The 25,270-nt window shown below is 35.1% G+C and overlaps 1 protein-coding gene across 3 annotated transcripts in view; it reads right to left on the bottom strand.

Moving 5' to 3' along the window:
* LOC120530174 (putative leucine-rich repeat-containing protein DDB_G0290503) overlaps positions 1-25,270 on the bottom strand; it is a 419,164-nt gene that overhangs the window by 358,291 nt on the left and 35,603 nt on the right. For all 3 annotated transcript variants that reach the window (XM_039754405.1, XM_039754404.1, XM_039754406.1), the window contains 2 exons: positions 21,210-21,341; positions 12,657-12,727 (listed from right to left, as the gene is read on the bottom strand). In XM_039754405.1, coding sequence (XP_039610339.1) covers positions 12,657-12,727; positions 21,210-21,341 — 203 coding nt within the window. The remainder of the gene's footprint in view (positions 1-12,656; positions 12,728-21,209; positions 21,342-25,270) is intronic.

Below are 25,270 nucleotides of genomic sequence, written 5' to 3' on the forward strand. Positions count from 1 at the left end.
CACATTAGCAGAGAACATCAGCATAAACTTTTTTTAAAAGTAACTGTATGCAACCTAAAAGTGCAACACTATTTAAAATTTTAACCAGTTAGTACAGTATGGAAAAAGGTTAACTGGCCTGTCAAATGATGCAAAGCACAGTTAATCAAAAGTGTATGTGATACATTTTATGATTCATATTCTTTTTGGCATTACTAAGTACAAACAGACATAATTTTTTCCAACATCTGGATAATCTGCATCTACTTACAGAAATATTAATATACAAGAATTTAAGTATTAACTTATTTATTTCAGCATTCTGTTTATTGAAATATATATTTCTTCAGTTTTGCATGAACTCCCCATTACATGCTTAAAAAGTTTCAAATGTTAATGTCCTCCTACATAGTAACATACAACTATCAGATTATCACAAAACATTTTCTTGTGTAAAATGCTTTCTTCTTTCAGTTGTAAATACAAGGGGCAGTCAAGCTAAAGTTAGAAAATGTGATTTATTAGAAAATGGAACGACCTTAACAAAACTGATAATATAATTTCTCAATGTAGTCTCCATCCTTCTCAATGCACTTGCGCCACCTGCCTGTAAGCGCCTGGATTCCAGCAAAATAAAAGGTTTTGTCTTATTCTCGCAACCACTCGTGCACCCAAGTTATTGTTGTCGAACACTACATGCCGAGGGGTACTACAGTCACTACTGCAAGTTACTGTGACTTGTTGGAGACCAATGTGAAGCCTGCTATTCGATCCAAGCTGCGGGAACTGCTGTCTCGGGGAGTCCTTTTGCTGCAAGACAATAATCAAACACACTGCTAAGAACACCAAGGCTTGTCTGGAGAAATTGAAGTTTGATGTATTGCCACATCCTCCTTATTCACAAAATTTGGCACCATGTGTGTTCCACCTTTTTGGACCGCAAAAATACATCTGGGTGGTCATCGATTCAAGACAGATGATGGCGTGAAGAAAGCTGTGCACGAGTGGTTGCAAGGACAAGACAAAACCTTTTATTCTGCTGGAATCCAGGTACTTCCAGGCAGGTGGCGCAAGTGCATTGAGAAGAGTGGAGACTACAAATGGCAATAAAAGTTTTGTTAAAGATCATTGTATTTTCAAATAATTCCCATTTTCTAACTTTAGCTTCACTCCCCCTTGTAGAATTTTATTTTCAATTTTAAAAGAAATCTTAAACCAATAATCCAATCCAAACTAATCCAAACAGGGTGGTGCTAATGAAAGTTTAAAACAAACTTCTTTAATCAAAATTTACTGATGGGAATTACATTTGTTTTTCACCATACTAAAGATATTTGAAATGTCACACAGAAAAGCAACAAAACAATTTCAACAAGCTATCAGATTACTTAAACAAATAAAACCTTAAGATGGATTAATGAAGTAATGTAGAAAAACAAAACAGCAATTCATGTATTGTCTTTGGTTAAATTGGCTCTCTAAACTACAATTATTTTTAAAGTGACAGGCTTTAAATCCTTTCTAAGATAACCTGGCAGGTTAGTACATGACTGTTTCCTAATTGGGGAAAAATGCACATGCAGAAAGTGCAGGTTATTAACTGACAGAGGAAATAACTAGTGCTTAACAAAGCATGGAATGCATGTTAGTTTAGGTATGCCTCGATGACAGGTGCTGGGCATTCTTCTCTCCCCTCTCTACATGTGCTGAATATTTCAGTTTTTCAGGTTTCTGCCATGATCTCCAATGCCTCACTGCCAGCTCACTGTGGAAGAATGAACATTAGTTTAAACTTAACTTTACAATGTCTAAAATGTTGTACCATATGGATGTCTTAGATAATATCACCCTTTCGTCATGATCTGCTACAAGAAATTTCAGTATGACTTTGGATGGCTGACTCTCCCCTTCAATCCACATATGTCATCACGGGTCCCAGTGCTTCTTTCATCAACATCCACAAAATCTGATGCTTCCTTAGTTTATACTCCACTGAGCTACTTATTCAAGCTCTTGAGTTAATTTTGTTCCTGGGCTGCCCAGGGCTGGTTCAGGCCTTCTGTACAACTACTAATGGGATTGAAAGAATTATTTGTGCTATATTATCTTTATGTTACTTTACTTTGTTCACATCACTCCTCTGCTTTAGTCATTCACCACTACCATTCCAAATGTGGTCCTTGCAACTTCATGTTCCTGGTCCTCACCCCTCCAGTCACTTGTCTCTCTTCAGGAAGCCTTGTTTATATTTTAGCCTGCATAATATCTTTGGTCTTTTTTCACCATAAAAATTAACGATTTAAGAAGCAACTGTTATCCTTAGCTATGATCTCAAACTCTGTAACAAGCTTCCAATGAGTATCCAAGCTGCTTCCTATCTACTGAAGCTCAAGTGTTTACTGAAAATGCATGCTTTTAAAAATTTAATTTTTGACTGCTTAGTCTTTATACCCACAGTTTTCCTCTAGAGGTCTAGGGCTGTAATGACCTAAACAACTAACTGTGCTTTTGTTTTCTTGCTAGTTTTTTATGTCTTATCTTAGAACTAAAGGTAATACTTATATCATTCTACTTTACTTTAAAATGTTGTTGTATTTTCTGTTAAGTTTATACTTTCTTGACAAACACTTAATTATACTGGATACAGGTCTGACTTTACAAGTGTTCTCGGTTAAAGAATCTTACAAAATAATGAATTAAAGTACATTTGTTTCAACAGGTTAGCGTGTGGTATAGCGGATCCATGGCTCAAAAAGAGTGGCCGTTTTAATAAATAAATAATGAGCACGCTTGTGCTGGAGTGGGGAGCAGGTCCAAGCGATCTGCAGTGAAGACGTCAGTCTGATTGCCTTATTATCAGCCCAGGTGGAAATCAGGAATCGCACCTGCAACAGCTCCCCACCCTATAAAGCGGAGCGCAAGATCAGGAAGAAAGAAGGAAAGAAAAAAAGAGTCAAAGAAAGAGCGGAGTTTAAGAGACGGAGAAGAAGCAGGAAGGACAAAGAGTAGAACCAAGTAGTAGTACCAAGTAGAAGCAGGTGAACGGGAATAGAGCTCCAAGAAGGAGCGAGTGGCCATCGCTCAGGAGAGGGCTATGGATCAGTCCTGTTGAGCATTTTGGGAGCAAGAGCAACCATCATGCTCAGGGGTACTTTCAAAAGGTGGAGCCAGGATTGGCAGCAGTTTGGGGGGAGCAGGGGCTTGGGGTCGCCTGCGGATGCTGTGGGATTGGTGGTGGGGGAAACAGGCCGGAAGAGATGGGTATGCTGGTGGGGGAAACAGGTCGGAAGAGATGGGTGTCTGCACCTGCTGATCGATGTCTCTCCAGGCTGCGAGGTGCGGACAGGATAAGCCAGAGAGGTAACAGTTTTAAAGGAAGGCACCAGGGCTTGTGGATTTTTAATGTGTTTCCTGCACTGCATTGTTTAAATGATTTTTCTATTTATTGATTTTAACCTCCCACATGCACTTAAATTTTAAGGATTATTTATTTATTGATTTTTTTTAGCAGTGCACTTTGGATACTATTTGGATTTGTTTAATAAAAGCAGTGAGCACTTTGCACTTTCCCCTTGATTCAGAAGTGCTTTGTCCTCACCTGCCACTATCATATTGGTTATGGTACTGACAATGTCAGGTTCAAGAGGTTTCCATTATGGAAGAGGGAGCAAGGGGCCGACCCACACCGTCACATAGTGTTTCCTTAGACAGATATATCATTACAGTGTCATGACTTAGTAGATAAAAAAAACAATGCTGAAGTGTTTTACCTAAGCAACTGGAGAAAACAATATGAAAACTTTAATGTTTACCCTGTTACAACTCATACAGGACATAGTGCAGTTGAACAAAGTTAAAAATCCTGACCACAATTTAGGTTTACAAACTTTCCTGGCAAAGCAAAATGCTAACTAAAGCATTCCTCAGCCCTTCATTTTCTGGATTTCAGAAATAGGAAAAGTGCTATTAACTAATCATTTAATAAAATACAGGAAATGTCACTCTGAGTAATAATAAAAATATGCCAGATGATAAATGGACATCCTTGCTGTAAGAGGAACAGAAAATATTTATGCTGAAGGATAATTTTGAGGAATATTTTCTGTACCATTCTGATGAAGAATAACACACTCAAAATCAAATGCTGTGTTTTGCTTTCATACTTCTGCATATTCCATATGCTGTAGCCATTTATAATAATGTTGATATTTCATCCATTAAGTCATTTACAACATTTAGGGTCTCAGAGGAAACAAGCTGTCCAAGTAGAACCCTTGTTGACTTGGTGGAAAATAAATTTACAGAGGTAATGTCTTTTAGCTTTAGAGTTAAAGTTCACCATTGTTCTTAAACTTGCCCAATAATTTCAGTTTCCTGCTCCTAGTCACTTTCACCCTTACATTTTCTAAGCATCAGTAACTTCTGCATCAAGTCCTTGTTTCCAACAAAGTAGCATTTCTGCTTTAGTAGGACTAAAGATGCTACTGCTGTTGAAATGAATTTGAACAGACCTTAAACCATCCTGCAGTCCATAAATAAATGCACAGTACCCAATGGCATCCCAGGTAAAAAGCATGCTATTTAACTATTTTACAGTTCATTTTAAACAAGTTGCATTAATGCTAGCATCCTTGCACCTGAGATATTAATTAAAACAATAAAATTAATACGAGTCTTCAGCTTTTAAGGAATTGTACATTAAGCGGATGAAGGAAATGAACTGGAAACTTTTTGGTTTACAGATCATTGAATTGGCAAGCACAATAAACTGGCTGCATACAAACATCCATTCTTCTAGAAATCACACTGTAACCCCCACTCTCCTTGTGTAAACCATGTTGGGAACATAGACAAACCACTAGAAGGGGACAGAGAACTCGGCATGCCACAGAAATTGTTCTTCTCTTATCCCAGAAGGGAGATCTCATGGACACGAGAACCAAACCAGTTGAAGTTTGAAAGCAGGCAAGAACATAGTTATGTGCTTCCCACTGGGATAAAAAAGAATCTGGAAGATGAACACAAATTTGTCTTTTTGATAAGAGAGCTTTACAGATTGCTCTGATACACTACACAAAAGGTACTTATTTTGTGGACCATTCTAGATTTTAAAAGTGAAAACATGTTTGCATACATAATTTGTACCTCAAACAGAACATTTTTTGCACTACTGGAACTTTGCCAAAAGAAACCTGGTTGGTTTCTCTAACCTTCCTAACTGCCCTCTCTACAGGTAATGATGGTATAAAGTATATTTACAGACTTTACCAGTTTTTTTTTTTTTGTTTTTTTTGTTTTAAAGAGTGCACACCATGGCAATCTGAGGCAATATTATAAACAGCGTCTTTCAATCAAAATTTCAGAAAATGAATGGATGGCAGCCACCAATGAAGTTAACTCCTCCTCAATTTGGATGAAGTGTGGATTCATTCAATTTAAAACTGTACATCACATACATTTCTCTTATCTCAAATTATGTAAAATGCAGCCAGGTTAACATTCTATGTGGCCGCAATTTGTATAAATAACCTATGCTCAGACTTCACCTGAATTAAAATTTCCAATATCTCCGAGGCAGTTTTACTTAAAAATAATTAATAACCCTCTGACAGCTCTGTCTTGAGTAACAATTGATGGCACATTACTGTTTAACATACAGATGTAGTAACTTATACTATATAGTTAGTGTGTTGCCTCATCTTACAAAAATCAGAGAGTCCTAACCCACCTGTCATCACACAAATGTCCTATTTTACTTAAAATTAGAAACCATCTAATTGATTTTAGGATCGGTCTACTAATTGTTTAGAGTTTAGCTGACAATTTATACATATACACACACATATACATACATACATACATAGCAATAAATTGTGCAATTTGTTTGATGATACAATTAAAAAAATAAGTAGCAGTAGATCCTGTACAATTTTTATTAAATAAAAATTATACATATACACTGTATAGATCATATCTTAGGAGGATATGAAAATGCATTTAAAATATAAATGCTATAAAAATTCCAAAATGGGAAAAACAAAAAATTATGATAATTAGCTCTTTCAACAAGTTTCAACAAAAAAAAAATCTTTTGAAAGAAATCTACTAAATAAAACTGATCTGTTATTAACTTGCATTATGTAGGAAAAAATGTAATAAATAAAAGTGATGAATACCTTATATCAGAAAAGAAACAATAAAATGTAAAATTAAAACTGAGAGGCCATTAAGTGATACATATTTTTATAAGCACTGCTTTTTTCACATTTGCTTATTACATCATATTAATTTTGTGTGCCTGGTATACTTTATTGTTTTAATTGCAATGTATCAATAAACAAAGCCCAGTTTAGATGACAACATTCTTTTTGCTTAATTTACTGCCTGCATAAACCAGAAATAGAAAAAGGACCCTTGGAAAATGTCTTCATTACTGATTTATTTACCACTAGGTTACTGTTCTCATAATTTGACTTCATAAATAACAAGAAGTCATACTAGATATCTCAAAAGATATTTAAGGAATTCAAAAACAGATTTACTAAGATGTCATTAATACACTACATTTCCAGATAAGGATACTTGTTTATTTAGCATGCCACTGGCATTTGACAAGTTTACAAATTTTGGGAAGTGATTTGTACACGATCAAAGGAAAGTGTGAGAAAAACTTAACGAGTCAATCAATTTATATTTTGCCCAGCACTTTTCATTATGAATATTAACATAAACTTCTTTAGAAAACAATCAATAGCACTGCAGCATAAGGGGAACCACTTATTTCAGTAGCACTCACATAAATGGAGTAATTAAGCAATCAATGTTAATTTTACAGGATGCTTCCCAGCAAGTACATCACAAATTGCTAGAGATAGCTGCCATGGCACTGTATATGAAAAGATAAAATCCAAAATGTTGCCAGGCACTGTTAAAACGAAAAAAGAATAACTGAACAAACTGAAGTAAATAGTTTGACAATCAAAAATAAAGGCATATGTACTTTACTACATCCCAGAGCACATAAAGAAAATGATAACACAACTGGCAGACATAAGAGTATTTTTGAAATAACACTGCAGGAAATAACATCATGATCATGCAAATCATGCAGTGCCAGAGACTTAAAGTCTCACAGTGCCTGCTAATTATTATCTTTTAATTGTGGATCAGTCAATATTCTTTCGTAATGCTGAAATGAGTCTAAATACTTTTAACTAAAAATAATTTTTATATTGTTATTAATGCAATTCCAAAGAGCACTGATCTTTGCGAGTCTTTTTATTACTCATCATTAGAAATGTTCAATAATCAGATCTTTGAAAAAGTTTACGTCCAGAATATTCTCCAGTTATGTAAAACAATCCTGGCTTCAAAAATCAAAGTTGTGGGTTTCATAATCAAGTACAGCATGCTGTGTTTAAGGATACATGCGTTATAAGAATGAATACAAAGGAACTAATTAACTTTTGATATGCCATACCTGTAAAGCTGCGTAAAGAAGATTGTAACCACCCTATTACATCATGCCACATTTAAAAATGTAATAGTAGAGCAGCACTATGGGAAAATATCACTGTAATGCATATGGTTATAACGAAAACGGAAAGACACTGAAATTGACTGAAATTGTGAAATGAACAGATATTATAATTGAATATAACATCCTTGGCAAATTATGGTATATAGTACATTTATTACTATTTAATAATTTGGACATCTTAAAAAATCTATTTGAATTACGCAAATGACATAAAAATAAATTTCTTTACATAATTAAATTTAAAATTGTACTTTTGTTTGGTAGAAGTTGCAACCCGAATATACTTTGCAATTTTATATTCAACTTACATTATGCTATATTATTTCATGAGCACACACATAATAAAAAATGAATAAACTGAAGTAAAACTAGAATGTAGTTTTATAACCCCCATTATTAAAATGAGACAAACAGCAAAACTTGTTACAGTTACCCATTAAATGTCTAAATCATCATTTGGCACTCACAGGGTTGAAAAATGCTTGCTTTGTTGACTACAGAGCTACTGTTCAATTTTTCATACTGTCATTCTGCTCTATTAACAAAGCCTAACACAATTAGGTATGAATATGCAGTAATAACATGCAAATTGTTGCCTCACAATTGCCCAAGGCAGTGGTCTTTGCCTTTCTAAGCCCAATTCTTTCTACATCATTACAGAAGCTTGGCATAATTCATCAGATTAAAAACACCCCCACCTTATTGCATGTGCCCAGCTAGTATTAACCATCAGTGGTTGTTAACCATTCTTTGACAATAGCCGCAATAGCAATTCTGTCCCAGCTCCCTGCCATTCTTGCATTTGTTCCTATCTCCCTTGGGTAATGTTAGACACTACATTTGAGCCTGCCAGAACAATTAACCCCTCTGTTAATTAGAATGAAATGTCATGCGCGCAGATGGTACAAGCTGGCACCAAGCCATCCCGCCAACTGCTGCTGAAAGCAGCTACCCTGCTGCTGACAGCTGTTCAGCTGTTTCCCCAACCAGCAGATGTCAAAACTTAACAGCTGAGGACTACTTGGTAACTAAAGAGTACGGACATAGTATATCTGTAATGACATTTTGTCTTGTACTTTTTGCAATTTTATTAATTTACCTTTGTCAATAAAAATTAAACTCAATAAAAATGCAATAGGCAATTAATGCTTTTTACAATAATTTATAATCATTTTGCACAGTAGTGGAAAGAACTCCAGTTTGATTTTTTCGATACTGTGTATAACTTCCCCTGAGTGGTAATTATTAACAGCAGTGAAAACATGTGACACATTTCTAACTTCCCCTTCACTAATTGATCTGAAATAACAACTACAGGGAATGAAACCAAGTGCTGCTATATTATTCCAATTATTTCAGGCTCTTCAGAATAAGACATAAGTATTGTCATTGGGCATCATTATGCAAATATTTCATTGCAGAACCAAATTGCAGTACTGCTATCAAACTCAGCTGTTGATTACTTCTCACTTGGGCTGGCTGCATTACATTTTACATGGCCCCATTTGTTCAAATATCATTATGCAAGATACTGTTCAAAGGTTAGGTTTGTTTGGTGTAAAAAATGTACAACCACCTTTTTTTTTCCTTCTTTATAATTATGTGGAACAGTCAGTGTTATTCATTTATAGTACATTCCCTGTTACAGCATTACAGTGAATCTAATTAAATCAGATACCACATAATTATAATATGGACTTTCTTTAGTGGATCTTGGCAGTCAAACAGTGGAACCAACAAAGTTAAATGAGAAAGGCAAGATTATACACAGCAGTTAGAAATCTAAAAGCAGAGCAAAAATTATAAACATATTGAAAACAGGAAAACTGATAAAAACCCATTTTTCATAAGACACATGAAGATGGATTTCAAATAATCACAGCAAAGTATATGACCAATTATAACTGAGTTGGGAAGCAAGGTGGTACAGTAGTTTATTCTACAGCCTCAAAACTCTAGAATCCTAGGTTCAAATTTCAGCCAGGATGTTTGTAAAGTTTCCACATGTTTGTGTGTGTGACATGTAATGGAGCTCGTTCCTGCCCCACGCCAAGGATAGGCTGCAGCGCTCAAAGACACTGAATTATACAGATTTAAAAACTACCCAGTTTTTAACACTATTTCCTCACAAGGTGAAAGATATCATAACTTAACATTATGCTCTTCAGATCCCCATAGTAATCTGACAAATATTTCTAAGTGTGTTGAACTATTTGCTTGGGAGTGGTTGGAAGATGAGGATTACAATTGTCTTTATTTTGTAGGTTTGTACTTCTGTTTTATTTCTATGAGCTCACCAAATCAAATTCCATGGTAATAATGTAAAGTAAATTGGATGCATGGATAGATAAAGTTCATTATTAAGAAAAGCACATAAGCTCTGCTGTAAGCAAAAACATGCACTCACAGATATTGCTAATCATCAACATTTCTAACATGTGCATACTATATAAAATGGTTCTCATATTATGCTGGCAAACAGTTCTTCTACAGAGAATATATCCTCATTATGATCAATCATATAGTATAATATTGAAAAAGAAGGAAGCTAGCCACCATCACAGACAGATGGTGCAGCCCGCAGACAATGTTATCCTAATGTACCTAGCAGTACTCTCCCTCCAGAAATCTCAGATTACCAGTCTTCCCTGCTGAGGTAAATCCATCAAAGCAAACAATTTTGTAATGTCAGGAAATTCAGACAGCAAGTAGTCCTGTATTAAGATGGGTTTTGGTTGGGCAAGAATAACCTATGAAAGTCTTCTGGAACTGATGTGTAAGACACAATCTGTTCTTTCTTCTTTGTTAATGCTAATCTAGAATCCAAGTAACAAACTTTTTTTTAAGGGGCACAGCATATCTTGATTATAAAAAGAAAGTCACATATCTATAATAAAATTCACAGTAAAAAAGCCATTTAGCTGGTAAGTCCCTAAGAATCATTTAATTCCTCAAGATCAAGTTCATATTTCTTACATTTCTGCCAATGCAAACATACAACAGAAGAATAAAAATAAGGGATCATTCCCTAACAGCCTCCAAGCAACCAGTTTAACAAAAATATGCTTAGATGCGTTCGTCCAATTAATGTTAAAGACTGTAAAGGTCAAGAAGTTAATATCTAGTAAGTAATATTATGGCATGTTCTTGATTGACCTAAACCAATTAGATTTGCAATATACTATGTATCTAATACACAATATGTTTAATTATCAAAACAACACCAACATAAAAGAGAAACAACACAAAGCACAGAAAAATTAAGACAACAAAAATGTACATAATATAAAGTGTTTAGCCATCTTACTCTGTCTTTAAATAAAGCAGTTATACATTGTCTACTTCATTCAAAATACACAGTTTTTAGTAACAAACCTGATTTCTAAACTTACTAAACAAGCTTTGCCACAATGATACCATAGCCCAGAATATAAAGATGAGAAGAGTTTCAGCACAGATTGGATGCATTCTAGTATAATGATTCAGGCCTTAAAAAAATAACTTCATGTGCTACCATTGCTGCCATTTTCTATGCAGATCTCACAAGCAAACTGAATGCCATTTTCAATAATAATAATGAGACCATAACATACAGAGTTTCTACCATTTTTATGAAGTATAAAAGATTTTCTTGTTTTGCTTTTATTTTCTGCGAGTGTGAACACTAGAAAAAAAACCAAATCTAGGCATCTAAGGTTCAATTCCACACCTGGATAAAGTTTGAAAATTCTCCAAACATTTGCACCAATTATTCTCCAGACACTCTGGTTTTCTTCCAACATCTCAAAGAGAAATATTTTAAGTTAACTGACAATCAAAAATTGGCCGGAAACAATGTGAGAAAAGGTGTCATGTGTCTAATTCAATTGGGAGAGATTCCATTTCCTTGTGATTATGAACTAGGATAAACAGCGCTAAGAATGTAATCCATTGTCAGCCAATTAAGGTTTAAGTTTATTAAAAAAAAGCTGAAAAGAAGCAGATTGACAACTAAAGATATAAATATTGTGTTAGCCTTAATTTTTGACCACACTACACTCATTATGACAACCTAGCAACTTCACCTTAACACCATTTTTAGCAGATGCAGTAACTTTGAAGCTAAGTTGGCAACACTAGGAGTAAAGCAGTGTTGAACTCCAGGTTGAATTATCATCAGATGTCAATCCTGAGATAACAGCAGAGTTAGGAAACAGGAACCCACTAACAGTGTAGTACAAAACTTTATTATGAAGTGCACCCCGGGACCAACTGACAACAAGGTTGATTGGCATACCAGTTTACAACAGTCAGAAGCAAGGTTTGTAAGCCTTTATGATAGGAACATAATTCCATATTTTGATTCATTTTTGAGTGATCTGTCACATAACCTTCCAGATATTTCCAGCTTCTCATGAGAAACCTGAGAAGTGGTGTTCACAGTAATGAATACAAGTCAATAACTGTTTAGAAGACATAATAATTCAGCACCAGAAATCAGTCCTGGATGGGATGCTAGGACAGTTCATGTCACAAATCAGAATGTCTGGGGAATGGAAAGTAAACCAGAATACTTAAAGAAGCATCAACAAGAAAAATATGCAGACTCCCCGTAAACAGTGACCTGAACAATGTTCAAACTTAGTATCCCAGAAATGTGAGATAGAAATGCTAACTATATCACTATTGTGCTGTCCACTTTAAAATAATAAAAAACACAAATTATTAATTACTGCCTTAGCAAGCAGCTGTACTAAAAGACATGGCAGTTATAGCTATAGGCACTTATGCTAGCAAAAACAGTATCAGGTCAAAATATATACAGTAATGGTAATGGTAAGCATATAAGCCTAGTGATGTTTATTCAATTATCATCTGCACTTGCTCAGATAACATATACTGTATATGTACAATCTTGGTACTACTGCAGCATGCTTCATTTCTTAGTTATTTTACACAATTATTTCTACAGGATCAGTAGCATAAAATATCACAACTATTAATTAATGATGCTTATTATCATTAGAGGTATAATAATAAAACTTTTTTTTGCTATAAAAAGAAATGTTAAACAAATTAATGTAATTTCAATTAAATGAAAGACACATTGTGTTATGTCACAGGAAATGGGAAGGTAACAACTTAACATAACACTTACACTTCTAAATTTCCAGGGGCTGGTCCTGTAATACACTCCAAGGAAATGGTTTTCAGCATAAATGAAGAAGCCTATGACACAAAATCAAACATATTTAAAATAAAGGAAACGACCGATACTTCACCAACAAGAATCTTCTCCAGTGAGCACACAACAGTATAAGAATCACTTGAAAAAATACTATGTTTGCCAACTCTCCAGTTTATTTAGACTTTGATGTCGCACAGGCTGAAGGAAGTACATTTAAATGCTAGTGTTGGGTGAAGCATCATTTGTTCACAATATCAATCTAGAAGCAATACCCAAGGAAGAAAGATTAAATTGGAAAAAAAAAAACAATTTTAAAAACTGTAAGGAAATATCCTTAAGATAAACCCTGGCAAATAAGGCAATCTGTAGGTCTCTTTTAAAAGAATATGAACTAAACAGCTTAATGTTCTCTGTAGCTGAATGTTATAGATTAACTTTTGCTTCCTCAAATGAATATTTCAATTAATGCTTCAAAACTGACGACTGAATGACCTGGTGGTGGACATCATAACTGCTTATAACAAACCTGTTAAAGTTTAGGATGAAGATTTTCTAAACCATAACCATTAAAAGAAACTATTAGTCTTAAATATAAATTTATAAGCAATTAATATCTGCTTAAACAAGAAAAAAAAAGGATTACCAGGAAGCTTCAAATACCGTCTCATATCAACTAAGAGAATAAAGTATTTTCAAATTTCAAAAGGCAATTCCAAAAGAGTCAATCACCTTACAAGAAATGTAGGAGACAATGGCATTGATAGAATTTAATGTCGTGGCAAAATTTCTAAATCAGTCTTGAAAGTACTCCACTTTTAGAAGAACAATACAAAATGATTTCTTGAACAAATGTTTTCCTTAAATTAAATGTTATATTTCTTCTCTAGGTTATCATTGATATCACAGAGATCAGAGTCACATTACCATTTTTTACTCCCACTATGTTCATTCTCAACTAATCTGACCCTTCATTTTCTCTAATGGTAACTTTTTTTTCCTCCTGCACTCACCTTTACTCCTTTCATCAGCCTTGATTTTGTTCCCTCGTTACCCTTCTACATACTGTATGTTACCTACTTTTCCTTTACAATTGCACACCTGATGTAGGTTATACAGCCGAATCTTTGGTTTTTTACCTTCTTTCCATTTCAGCATGAAAATAACCTTTAACCCTATTTTTTCATTGCAGGTGTATGCTAACATAGCCCTTTACTAACTCCATATACAGTATGTATGTATATTATGGGGGCGGCATGGTGGCGCAGTGGTAGCGCTGCTGCCTCGCGGTTAGGAGACCCGGGTTCGCTTCCCGGGTCCTCCCTGCGTGGAGTTTGCATGTTCTCCCCGTGTCTGCGTGGGTTTCCTCCCACAGTCCAAAGACATGCCGGTTAGGTGGATTGCCGATTCTAAATTGGCCCTAGTGTGTGCTTGGTGTGTTTGTGTGTGTCATGCCCGGGATTGGTTCCTGCCTTGTGCCCTGTGTTGGCTGGGATTGGCTCCAGCAGACCCCCGTGGCCCTGTGTTCGGGTTCAGCGGGTTGGAAAATGGATGGATGGATGGATGTATATTATGTATATTAGATATCTCCACCTTAATAAAAGGACAAGTGCCCGGAGGTGTCTGGGTGCATATGTATCAGTGTGTCTCTCATACAAGCCATTTGGTATGGGATTCGTGCAAGCAGTGGTAATGTTTGTGATGCGCCATCTGTTTGAAGGACAAATGCAATGCACTTCTTTAATACATAAAAAAATTCATTCCAATAGATAGTGCATTGCAAATTTTAACATGTTTATGCTGATTACTTAAATTTCAACCCGTCTCAGATGGGTAGCACAGCTAATATATACAATGTATTTTTTACCTTAATGAACACAACTTATGTTGAAAGCAGTGGCACATAGAATTATCTTGTTTAACTGGAAGAATCCTAACCTACCTCTTTTAATTCAGTGGGCAACTAATGTTATATACTATTTGAAATTGAAGAAAATTAAATTCTCACTTAGAGTATCTGTTCAAAACATTTTTATAACCTGGCAGGATATAATCAATAACATTTTAGAATAAGCATTTAAACAGGATTTGGCAAGGCTGTTGGCCTTGCTCTCTTTCCTATGGGTGGGAGAAGATTTAAACTTAGTTTTGTCAAGTTTGACTTGCTTGTATGGAATGTTACTTGCTTTTAATGTATTCAATAAAATGTTAAACAAACTGAAAGCAGTGGCTTTTAGACCAGCAAGTTAAGAGATATAACAAAAAAAATCAAAATCCCCTCTGGCTTAAAATGCTGGATAGACCCAATGGTTTAAAATAATGACAAGCATTCCATGAGAACATGTCTCGGGAATGACTGGCAACTCACATCTGGCAGGACCTTCATTGACAAAGACTGCTCAATGTGCTAATTTTGGACAAGAACAAGTGGTTAAGAAGATTGTACTTCTTGTTACTTCATGATCTCTAGGCAATTCTTTATAATATTTCAAAAGATATGAATAAAGAAATATTTTTTACAAAAAAAATTAAAGGTAAACCCACCAAAATCACAATCCATTACATCACAGATGTTAACTGCAAAACTTTAATGATTGTCATAGTGCGAGCTTAGTGTTATCTGTATTGGAATCCAATAAGATTAATTAATTTCCACAGTACTTGCATTCTGATGAGGAGTGATTTTGTACATGTACACACAAATCTGTGGAATTGTTGGGGAGAAATCAGACATTTGTAACTACTCAACCTTAACCTTCATGGAGTGGTCACATTCTGAGCTGTGTTATAGCTACTTTTCTGTACATATAAAATTGCACAAAATTAACATTCTTACTAAAATTATTATTTGATATTTAGCACATGCAAAATATCAAGTGATATTCATGTAACCTGTTACAGTGACAAACAGTTTTCTGAAACCGTCACCTACTATATAGACAAGGAATCAGCATGCCACATGACCAGACCAGAGCTGGTATAAAATTACAACTGTTCTAAACTTCATTGTATATCCACTGACATCCATTATATAATTCACATTTTTCCAGCTAGTTAAGCCTTTTGCCAAATAGAACTTTTAAGGTTTGGCCATTGTTTGATTACATGTGTGAGATATGCCCGGCCATTTATCCCGGCCAATACCCCCAGGCCGCTAGATGGAGCCCTCCTTGCAGCATTGAGGTGCCCCGAATCCCGGCAGGGAATCATGGACAGTGCAGTCATAATACACAGCCCTGCTGGATACCATGGGGGCCACCAGGAGTAGCTGCAGGGAGGCCCAGGGATTTATATTTTCCGTACAGCCCTGAAGTATTTCCAAGTCACGGGAATGGAAGAAATGATATACTTCCGGGCTGAAGAAAAAGAGAAGTTTTTACCTGACCCGGAAGTGATAGAAACTCACATGGACTGAGGGACAAACACTTCCAGGTCAAGGAATATAAAGGACTGTGGGAAATCCAAGACGAAGGAGCTGAGTTGGGAGGCAGGGTGGCTAAGCGTCTGGGAGTGGAGGATTGGTTTATTTGTGATTTGGTTTATGGTTTATTGTTATTGGAGAATTGTGGAGAGAAGCGTGCTTTGTACACTTATTATTATAATAAATAATAATTATTTGGACTTTTACCTGGTGTCTGACGAGTGGTCTGAGGGTACAAGGGTACGAGAAAGCCCTAATCTGTCACAATGTTTAAACTGAAAAATCTTATCAATTTTAAAATTAGTAAATATTTACAAACATACCAAATCTGAGACAAGGTTACCATTTAAATCAATACACAAGTTTTTAAGCCTAAATGCAGAATAAATAACAGAATTTATGCCAGTTGCTTATACTGAAAGTGGCTCAGCCACACTGCAGGACAGATTCGCTCTGCTTTTTTTTTTTTTTTAAATTTCAGATGTCCTCTTCGTATTGTCTGCTGACACAATAGAATATGAGCAATCACAAACATGTTGTTAAAAATGGAGCAGGATAGGTTTACATTTGAAAATCTGGAACAAAAACACTTTTCAACAATGCCGAAGTATAGTTATCAAAAACAGGAACACTACCAGATCCAAAACATAAATTCTATGATATGAAGTGGGAAGCTGTCAGACATTAACCTGAATACCAAATACAATGAGCTAAAGCCTAATGTTGTTCAGCGGATGTTTCACTACTTTGTTTCAATTTCCAGTTAGTTTGGCTGTGTTTCACACTGTAAACTTTCAAAGGAATTAAACATATCAATAAACACCCCATGGGCAAGTCTTAGATTTCTTTCATTTTTCCCCAGTAAAAATACCATGGCAGGTATTTTCGCACTGCTGCATCTTCTATAATTATTAACTGAATGACTAAATGAAAAGCATGTACTACTAAGTTTATAAGCTGAAGGACACATTTCAGATAGCTGAGTGTACAACAGAAAACAACCTCTGCGGATGGCATATACTGATGTACTTCAGTTTTTGGACAATAGACATATCGTGTAATTTTCATTTAACTGTAAAATGCTGAGTATTTACTCTCCAATAGCCACAATATGAACATATCCTCAATTTAAATTTATCTCAAATCACATGTGTACCGTCTTAAAACTAGAACATACTTGTAAATAATGTTTATTTTGGAATGCTTGATTAACATTCAGAGGACATCCAACCGATCCACATGGCATATTTATGGAGTAAGATTAGGACATTTCATAGGTGGTCTGTGTTCCTACAGACCAAATCAGAAGTAAATTTACAGCAATCTTTTATTTATTTTAAACACGGTTAACTGCTAATCGCATGCATGACAGGCTCCGAGTCTGAATCTGGTGCTACTCTGATTAAGCAAGTAATTGTGTAAGTTGTTTTTTGCAAATTGTGTTAGATTTGAACCCGTGTGCATTTTTTCCTTTTTTTTTTAACCATTTATTGTTTTAATGTTTCATATTAATTTTTGACTCACTACAGTATGAATAAGATTCCTCAATTACCAACAGCAAACACTCAGCGTGACTATCATAGAACACAAAATGTCACGCATAATGCACAGTAGGTTCTTGTAGTTAAATCAGTTCCATGCCAGATTACATTCAGGCATCATGTCAACCACTCCGAGGTTCGCTTTAGTACAGCGACAAGATCACCCTTTCCAAAGGGTCTCGATAAGATTTTTTAGGTCACATCTACATGCAAAAATAAGACTTTTAGGGGAAACGCACCAGCGGTTGAATAAACTGGTCAAAATGAACGGTGTGTGAAAGCATCTTAAATCTGTAACCTCAGACAGACAGCTGAAGCTCAGATAGTATACTAATAGTTATAGTGAAGCATTCATGACGTGACATGTGGGGTTTCTTGTGAGGCACTGGTGCAATGTGTCCTAGCAACTCACTAATAAAATGCTGTGACTCCAGAACTAAGGGAGTGTCACTGGAGGAGTGTTAATATTAAATAACAAAAAATTTCTTAAACTAAAGAAAGGCCATGTTTCTTGAAAATAAATAAGGGTATCACACTGCAACTAGAGGTACTGTTACCAGCCATATAAAAACACACAAGAACCAAAAAATCCATTAGCCACAAACAAATAAATGAGTTTACACTAATTTATTTGTTTGTACTAACAGCCAAAAATATACCACTGCGTAAGACTGACACGTAACATAGTTGATACTACAAACACAACATGTTTTGGTGTCATGTTACACTGAAAACCTTGCTAAGAAGAAAACTGCTCTGTGTAGGAATGGTGCACTTAGGTAATGAAGTTAAGTAAATTCAGGATACCACACTAAAAACATTGTGGCTTCCAAATCACACACACACTGAAACAAAACTCAGTATCAAGTTTCATGCACACACAGCAAGCTGCAAATTATGACAGATTCAATATTTTAAACACAGTGAGAGACCCCCTTAGCATAGCTGAAATATCTGTATGATCAGAGTTGGTATTCTAAAGCCACCAACCTGACAGGTAAGATGCTGAGCACATGACCAATTCTTACACGTTTATTGGTTCCTGTGACTAAACATAAATGCATAAAACTGTTTTCAATACTGTGAACATTTTGTGATATGTTTGTTTTCAATTGACATTAAACACAAAAAATACATAAATAAAACATTTTCTGGAGAATTTAGTCTTTTATTATTCTCTGTTATTAAACAGGAAATCTTTATCAATCAAACCAAGTTTGATCCTACATTATGAAATTTAATAAACATTTTGCATACCCATTGCCATTATTTGTTAAATGAACTGTCAACACCGTATACTTGTGTATTTACACTGAGAGTGTTTTTCATCTGCTTTGTATCTTATATAGCCCCAAGTCCTGGACCATACATTTCAGAAAATTAATAATCATGAAATATATATAGTATAAAGGTTACTGCTTGACAATATTTTACTTATTATTATTAAGAGGACTCTAACACAGAATCACTTTTTAACAAGAAAGATAGTGTGTTGGTATTTCTGCTCACTTAAAAACAGATTATATAGTAATTTTAGCAAAAAATGATCTACCACTTATTTGCTTAATATTAATATTGTTTAAACACATGCATGCAAAGGCTTTAAAATAGACTTTCTGAAGCTAACCAAAGGAAGTCTGAAGTATAATGTAAATACTTCTTCCAAATTTCTCTTTCATTTATGATTTGTCTAGGGAAAACAATGTAACTATCTTTGCATGATCCATCAATTCATGTACTGCATTTCATAAACCTGGCTTGAACCAATAAATGCCAGATCTTACAATACATTTTTCACTTTCCTATTTATTCCTCTTAACACAATGACTAAAAAAAGTTGGTCCAAGTGGCCAATGTGACAAGCAGTAACTACAGTAGTTGGAACCTATGACAAAACATCTTATATGATTATTATTTCTTTAACTTGTTGTATGCATTTAAGAAAACCAGCCAGGGAGAACTGCATCTTTTTCCAAAGTCAAAGCGCCTACAAATTTTTTATGGATAATGAAATAGCATCCACATTTATCCTGTCCAGTTCTAGCCACCTCAGTTATTTGCTTAATGAGACTCAATTTCAATAAGCAGACAGTGGTGTAAGCAGCAAGTACATTACCAATTAAACCTTTGTTAATGTATTAAAGATATGCCTCTTTGGGGGTAAGGTATGTGCATGAGTATTTTAGCTTATAAAAAATTAAATTGTTTGAAATAAAACCCAAAGCCACAATGAACCTTCAGTGCTTGCTTTGCCCACCCTTGCCAAATGTAGCTAAGTAGTAATTAGTCTTTAATTGCATAATTAGTAATGTGTCTGAACCTATTATCACATGATTGCTGAAATGCAGTGTGTCTACAAGGAACCCCTATGGGAAAACTATTGAAATCTTCATAACCTGCTTATCAGACAAGTCAAGAAAAACATTCAGTTCCTAATTAAACACAGTTATACAAACAGTTATTTTATGTACAGTGTTTCACTGGGGGCACTATAAAAACTATTAAAAAAAGAAAGCTAAAATAACAGCAATAAAGTATCAATAGATAAAATATACAATAAAGGTATTACATCAAGCTTATTTAAAATGACAAGTAACAGCGTTACCTGAGAATTGTACCTTATTTGGTATGAAATCTGCCTCTGCACTTAAGAAATACTTAAAGTATTGAGTAAATAGTAAACATGTTTTTTCTATAGAGAAGCTCACAGAATATACCATGTATTATGGTTATCCATTCATTGCTAAATGCCTAGCATAAAAATACATATAAGGAAAAAAGCTTTCTCTGTAAAAAGTATAATAATTGGATGCAAAATGTTTAAAAAAAAAATAAATGTGCATCTTTCTGCATGCCTAGCAGATACAGGTATGGTATAAAGTGATATATTCAAAGCTACTCCGAACCAAATATGTACACCTGACCTAATAAATAACCTTACAGCTCATTATTACCTTACTTAAATAATTATTCCATTGCCCCAACAAGTGATTTATTCTAACTAACCACTGTCATGTGCCCATATATCAGAATTAGGTCTTTTTTTTTTCACTGAGCTAGAAACATTTTACACTTGGCACAGATAGAAACCACAATTAGAGTCTTCACATTAAATAAAAAATATTGATTTTAATTAGTCTAATTAAATTAGCTCACTGTTAAAGAAAAAAAAAAAAAGACAACCAACTCATTCATTACTCTTACATGCTACCGTGGTATGTGATTAAGAAGACAGAATGATAATGCATCCAATTAATTATCACCAAAATAAAACCATTATGAAGTGTTAGAAAAATTCTATTTATAAATTAAAGTAAAACGTATTATGACATATCACTATAGATGAGTGCAATTTTTCTATTTGAATTTCATAAGCTGACAGAGAAATTCATTGATAATATAAACAAGATGGTTGTTATATTTTAAAATAATAAATGAAAGATCCTGGGTATATAAGACAGTGATCTGAAGCAAAGTTTAACAACAAAGACACGTAAAATTTTTGTTAAAATCATATACATAAATTATACTATATATGCATATAAATATACATAAATAACTTACATCAAGTTTCATTGTTAAATTTGTCTTCTGAATGGCCCTGACAAGAGTGGCAACATCAATCTTCAAGTCCCGATTTTGCACATGGAGACTCTGTATAACCTCTTCATAATGTTCATTTTTTGACTTGAAAAGCTTTTTTGAAAAATAAAAAAAAAAAGATTATACACTAACAATCATTAATATCAGGTCCAATTTCTTTTAAATAAATGTAAATTAATTCACCAAATGCTCCACATACAAATATAGCTCTTTAGTCCTTTCAATTGTTTAAATGCAATACACATAAGTCAATACAAGAAATATAATTACAAGTTGAATGCCCTATTAAATACTCAACAGTCATACTGAAACATTTTTGAAACAGCATTGTTTCATTATGAACTTAAAACACCCAACACAGAGAATTACATTATCCTTAAATTGGAGGTTCCAGCATGCCTGGTTCCATCCCACTTTTACATATCATTTGACTGGAAATGAACACAACCTCTGGGTGTGAATGTATTAAAAGTTCCACACAGCTTCTTCAAAGAGAACCTGTCCAGGCAAGTGGGTCATCTAGGGCCTCATGTATAACGGCATACGTAGAACTCACACTAGAACATGGCGTAAGCACAAAAGAGGGAATGTGCATTCAAACAGAAAAATCCAGATGCATAAATCTGTGCGTACGCAAACTTATATGTTCTTCCGCTACATAAATCCCGGTCAGCGTGAAAAGTAACGCACGTGCACGCGCACGCGCCTGCTGTCCCGCTCCAACTCCTCCCAGAATTATGCCTCTTTAAATATGCAAATCAATATAAATAGCACTTAAGCTCAGCCTTCTGTGAAATGACAATGGGAAAAACACGGGGGAAAATATAAGAAATTCAGCGAATACGAAGTAGAGGCAAGGAAAAATGTACTATTTTTTGGAGAAACTCGAAAGCTCAAGGCCGCGCAGTGCCCGAAATAAAAAAGAAGTCACATATCAAAGTCGCCGTGAAAAGGTGAGTCGTAGCCCACCGTCTGAGTGTCATATGAAAGCTTATTAGGGTACAGACAAAAAAAAAATAGGCACACAGTGGGGGGAAAAAAGCACGAAATTTCAACTTTAATCTTGAAATTTCCACTTCAATCACGTAGTTTATTTTGTCATTAAAGTAGAACATCATAAACTTCATCTTAAAATCATTTAATTTACTAGTTTCTCAATCCCATCATAACTAAAGTAGCCCATTAAATGCTTTGTTTTCTATTTGATCTTCTATGTGCTCTATGTGAGTGAATCACTACGTTGTACTGGGCTTTCTCTTCCTCCGAAAGGACACAGAATCCATTACATTCGTGATATTACAGCTCTCTAAAATACTGAGATGTATATGTGATATTATTTTCATGATGATAGGAGTTAAATCTTATTATTAAACATGGGAACACGGTTGCGCAGTGATTGTTCATGTCTCACGCAAGATGCTTGCTGCGCCATCCGCATCCTTCAATGAAATACTTTATTACAGAAGTACTGTCTCTTTCAAATGTACTAATGTCCAATTCTTGTCCTTACTTTTCTTTCTCCAAATACCCAATCGCAACACAATCAGCTCTGCAATGGACATTAACCAATCTGTAAGCTTAGAACGAGATTCTTCAAAACTTTTAAGGAACATTGAAATATCTTCGCAGTACATGTTTAAATATTCTATCCATCTATCCTTCCAGTGTCACGCCAGCACAAGCATGAATACAGCGTGAGGCAGGAACAATTCGTGAACGGAGTGCCAGCAGCTCGCTAGCGCTGCAGCACTGTGTCTTGGCATGTTTAATTATTAACAATATAGATTACTGCAGTGGGCTGGCACCCTGCCCAGGGTTTGTTTCCTGCCTTGCGCCCTCTGTTGGCTGGGATTGGCTCCAATATAGATTATTTAAATGAAGTTAAAAGTTTTATCTCTTTAATATAATAAACATATTTTGTTGCATTTCATCTTAAAAATGATATTGTCATCACATGTAAATGCGCACTTTATAAAATGGCTCAGGTTGTGCAATATTATAACTGTAGTGCAAGATTACAGTGAGGTAATTCTAGTTATAAGTGCAAACAGTTCTACAAGGAGCACTTGATTGAGTGCGTTTATAGTTCTTGGGATGAAACTGTTTCTGAACTGCAAGGCTCGTACAGGAAAGGCTTTGAAACGTTTGCCATGTGAAAGCAGTTCAATAGGCAGCATGTGTTTGATGCTGTATATCGATAATTCTCTTTCTAAGATTCTGTATGTCTTTGATTCCCCACTCAGATACAGTGATATAAATACTCTGAGTGGTGCAGTGAGAGTAATATGGAAAAAGATGATTCACTGTGGCAACCCCTAACAGGAGGAGCTGAAAGAAGAAGAAGAAGGTGCAATGAGAGTAACAACACTAAAGCAGTTATGGTATCTGGAATAGTTTGGCCGTTCCGTGGACCATTATATTGTTACTGGTTAATTACAATCAGATGCATTAAACTAATAAACAATATGCGCTTAAATTCAGTGTATTTATAAAGCCGCGTCAGGAATGTGGATCTGAAAAAGAAAGGATAACCACACAGGAACAGTAGCACTGCTTTGACGCTGGGTGTCGCCAGTCTGCAAAACCCGAGCAGAGAACTTGCGTACGCCGGGGTATGAGCTACTATGGAAATGTGCGTGGCTTTACGCCAAGTTTAGATTTTATACATCGCGATCTGAACGAGGAAATGTTCTTACGCAACATTCTGTTTCTGTTTGTACATGAGGCCCCTGGATACCAGGCACTTAATAACAAACTTAACTCCCAAAGCTGGCTCTAGGGGCAGATTCTGATATCCCAATTCTGTTTAAAGTTCTCTGTGATTGTCATTAAAAGACTGCACTTTGTCTGCTTCTAAGACAATGAAAAATCCTGTCAGTAGAACAACTTCACACAATATATTTCTAGATCACTGAGGATCACGAGGCTCCCCACTTCCCTCCGTGACCTGCACCATCACAAGGCACTACCACAGTGTTCAGGATGCCACAAGAAACTTAACAGTGCAAGATGCCAGTTGAGTGCATATGGCAGATGCAGCCAGTCAGTGAGTAAGACATGGGACCTCTCCTTAGATATCTCCTTTACAGTTACAGTCAAATTGTTTCATCATGCCTTTCTATTTTCTGCAATGTGCGTCAAGTCAGCAGCCAACAGAGACACAGACATTGTGTAAAAGTGAATTTTGGCTCAGGTTGCCAAAATGAGTATTTCCTACATTGAAATGGATTTTTAACAGCAGTAACATTAAAGGCACTACAGCAACAAAAGAAAAACTAGAAATATGTCAGTTATTTTCATTTGTTATTAAAGTGAAATTTACTACAATGGATTCGTAGAGTTTCTACCATCAAACAGCAGTAAGTTTGGGTTAAAGAATGAATCACAATAGGAGCAGAGTGATATTTTTAGAGTAACTGAAACTGATTTAAAAATATCTTCTTAGTACAACATGAAAGAGTAGACTAGTGAGGGGTGGGTTTAAGCAACAGAAGACTGTCTAATGAGGAAGAAAGCTAACAATTAGGACATATAAACTAGATAACACTGGTAGTGATATTCAGAAATAGATCTATAAAATACCACTGTTATCCATACTGTGTCGGCAGAAAACCAATGTCAAAATGAGTATGACATAAAACATACAACTGTGTTTTTATTATTCAAATTATATTAAATAGTGACATTGATTCTGATAGCTCAAGTTCCCTCGATTTTTATCAGGGTAAACAGAATGAAAGTGATGAGGATAGTTATAATGATGAGGGCTGTGATAAAAAAAGAGGGCTAAAAGAAAGAAAAAAAAAACTTTATTCATTAGGAAATGTGATGACATAATATTTTATACCAAGCAAGGCACTTGGAGTCCACAACCTACTCTCAGGTGTTATACTGTACAGCGAGAAGCTTTCGAATGGGGCAACAAATAAAGCCATCAAAACATTTATGTCACTTAGTGTCAAAGCACCCAAAATAAAAAAGTGAAAAAAGAGTTTCTTCCCTGATGTAAATACTGTAACACA

Source organism: Polypterus senegalus, chromosome 5 (genome assembly GCF_016835505.1).
Source record: "Polypterus senegalus isolate Bchr_013 chromosome 5, ASM1683550v1, whole genome shotgun sequence".
Taxonomy (NCBI): domain Eukaryota; kingdom Metazoa; phylum Chordata; class Cladistia; order Polypteriformes; family Polypteridae; genus Polypterus; species Polypterus senegalus.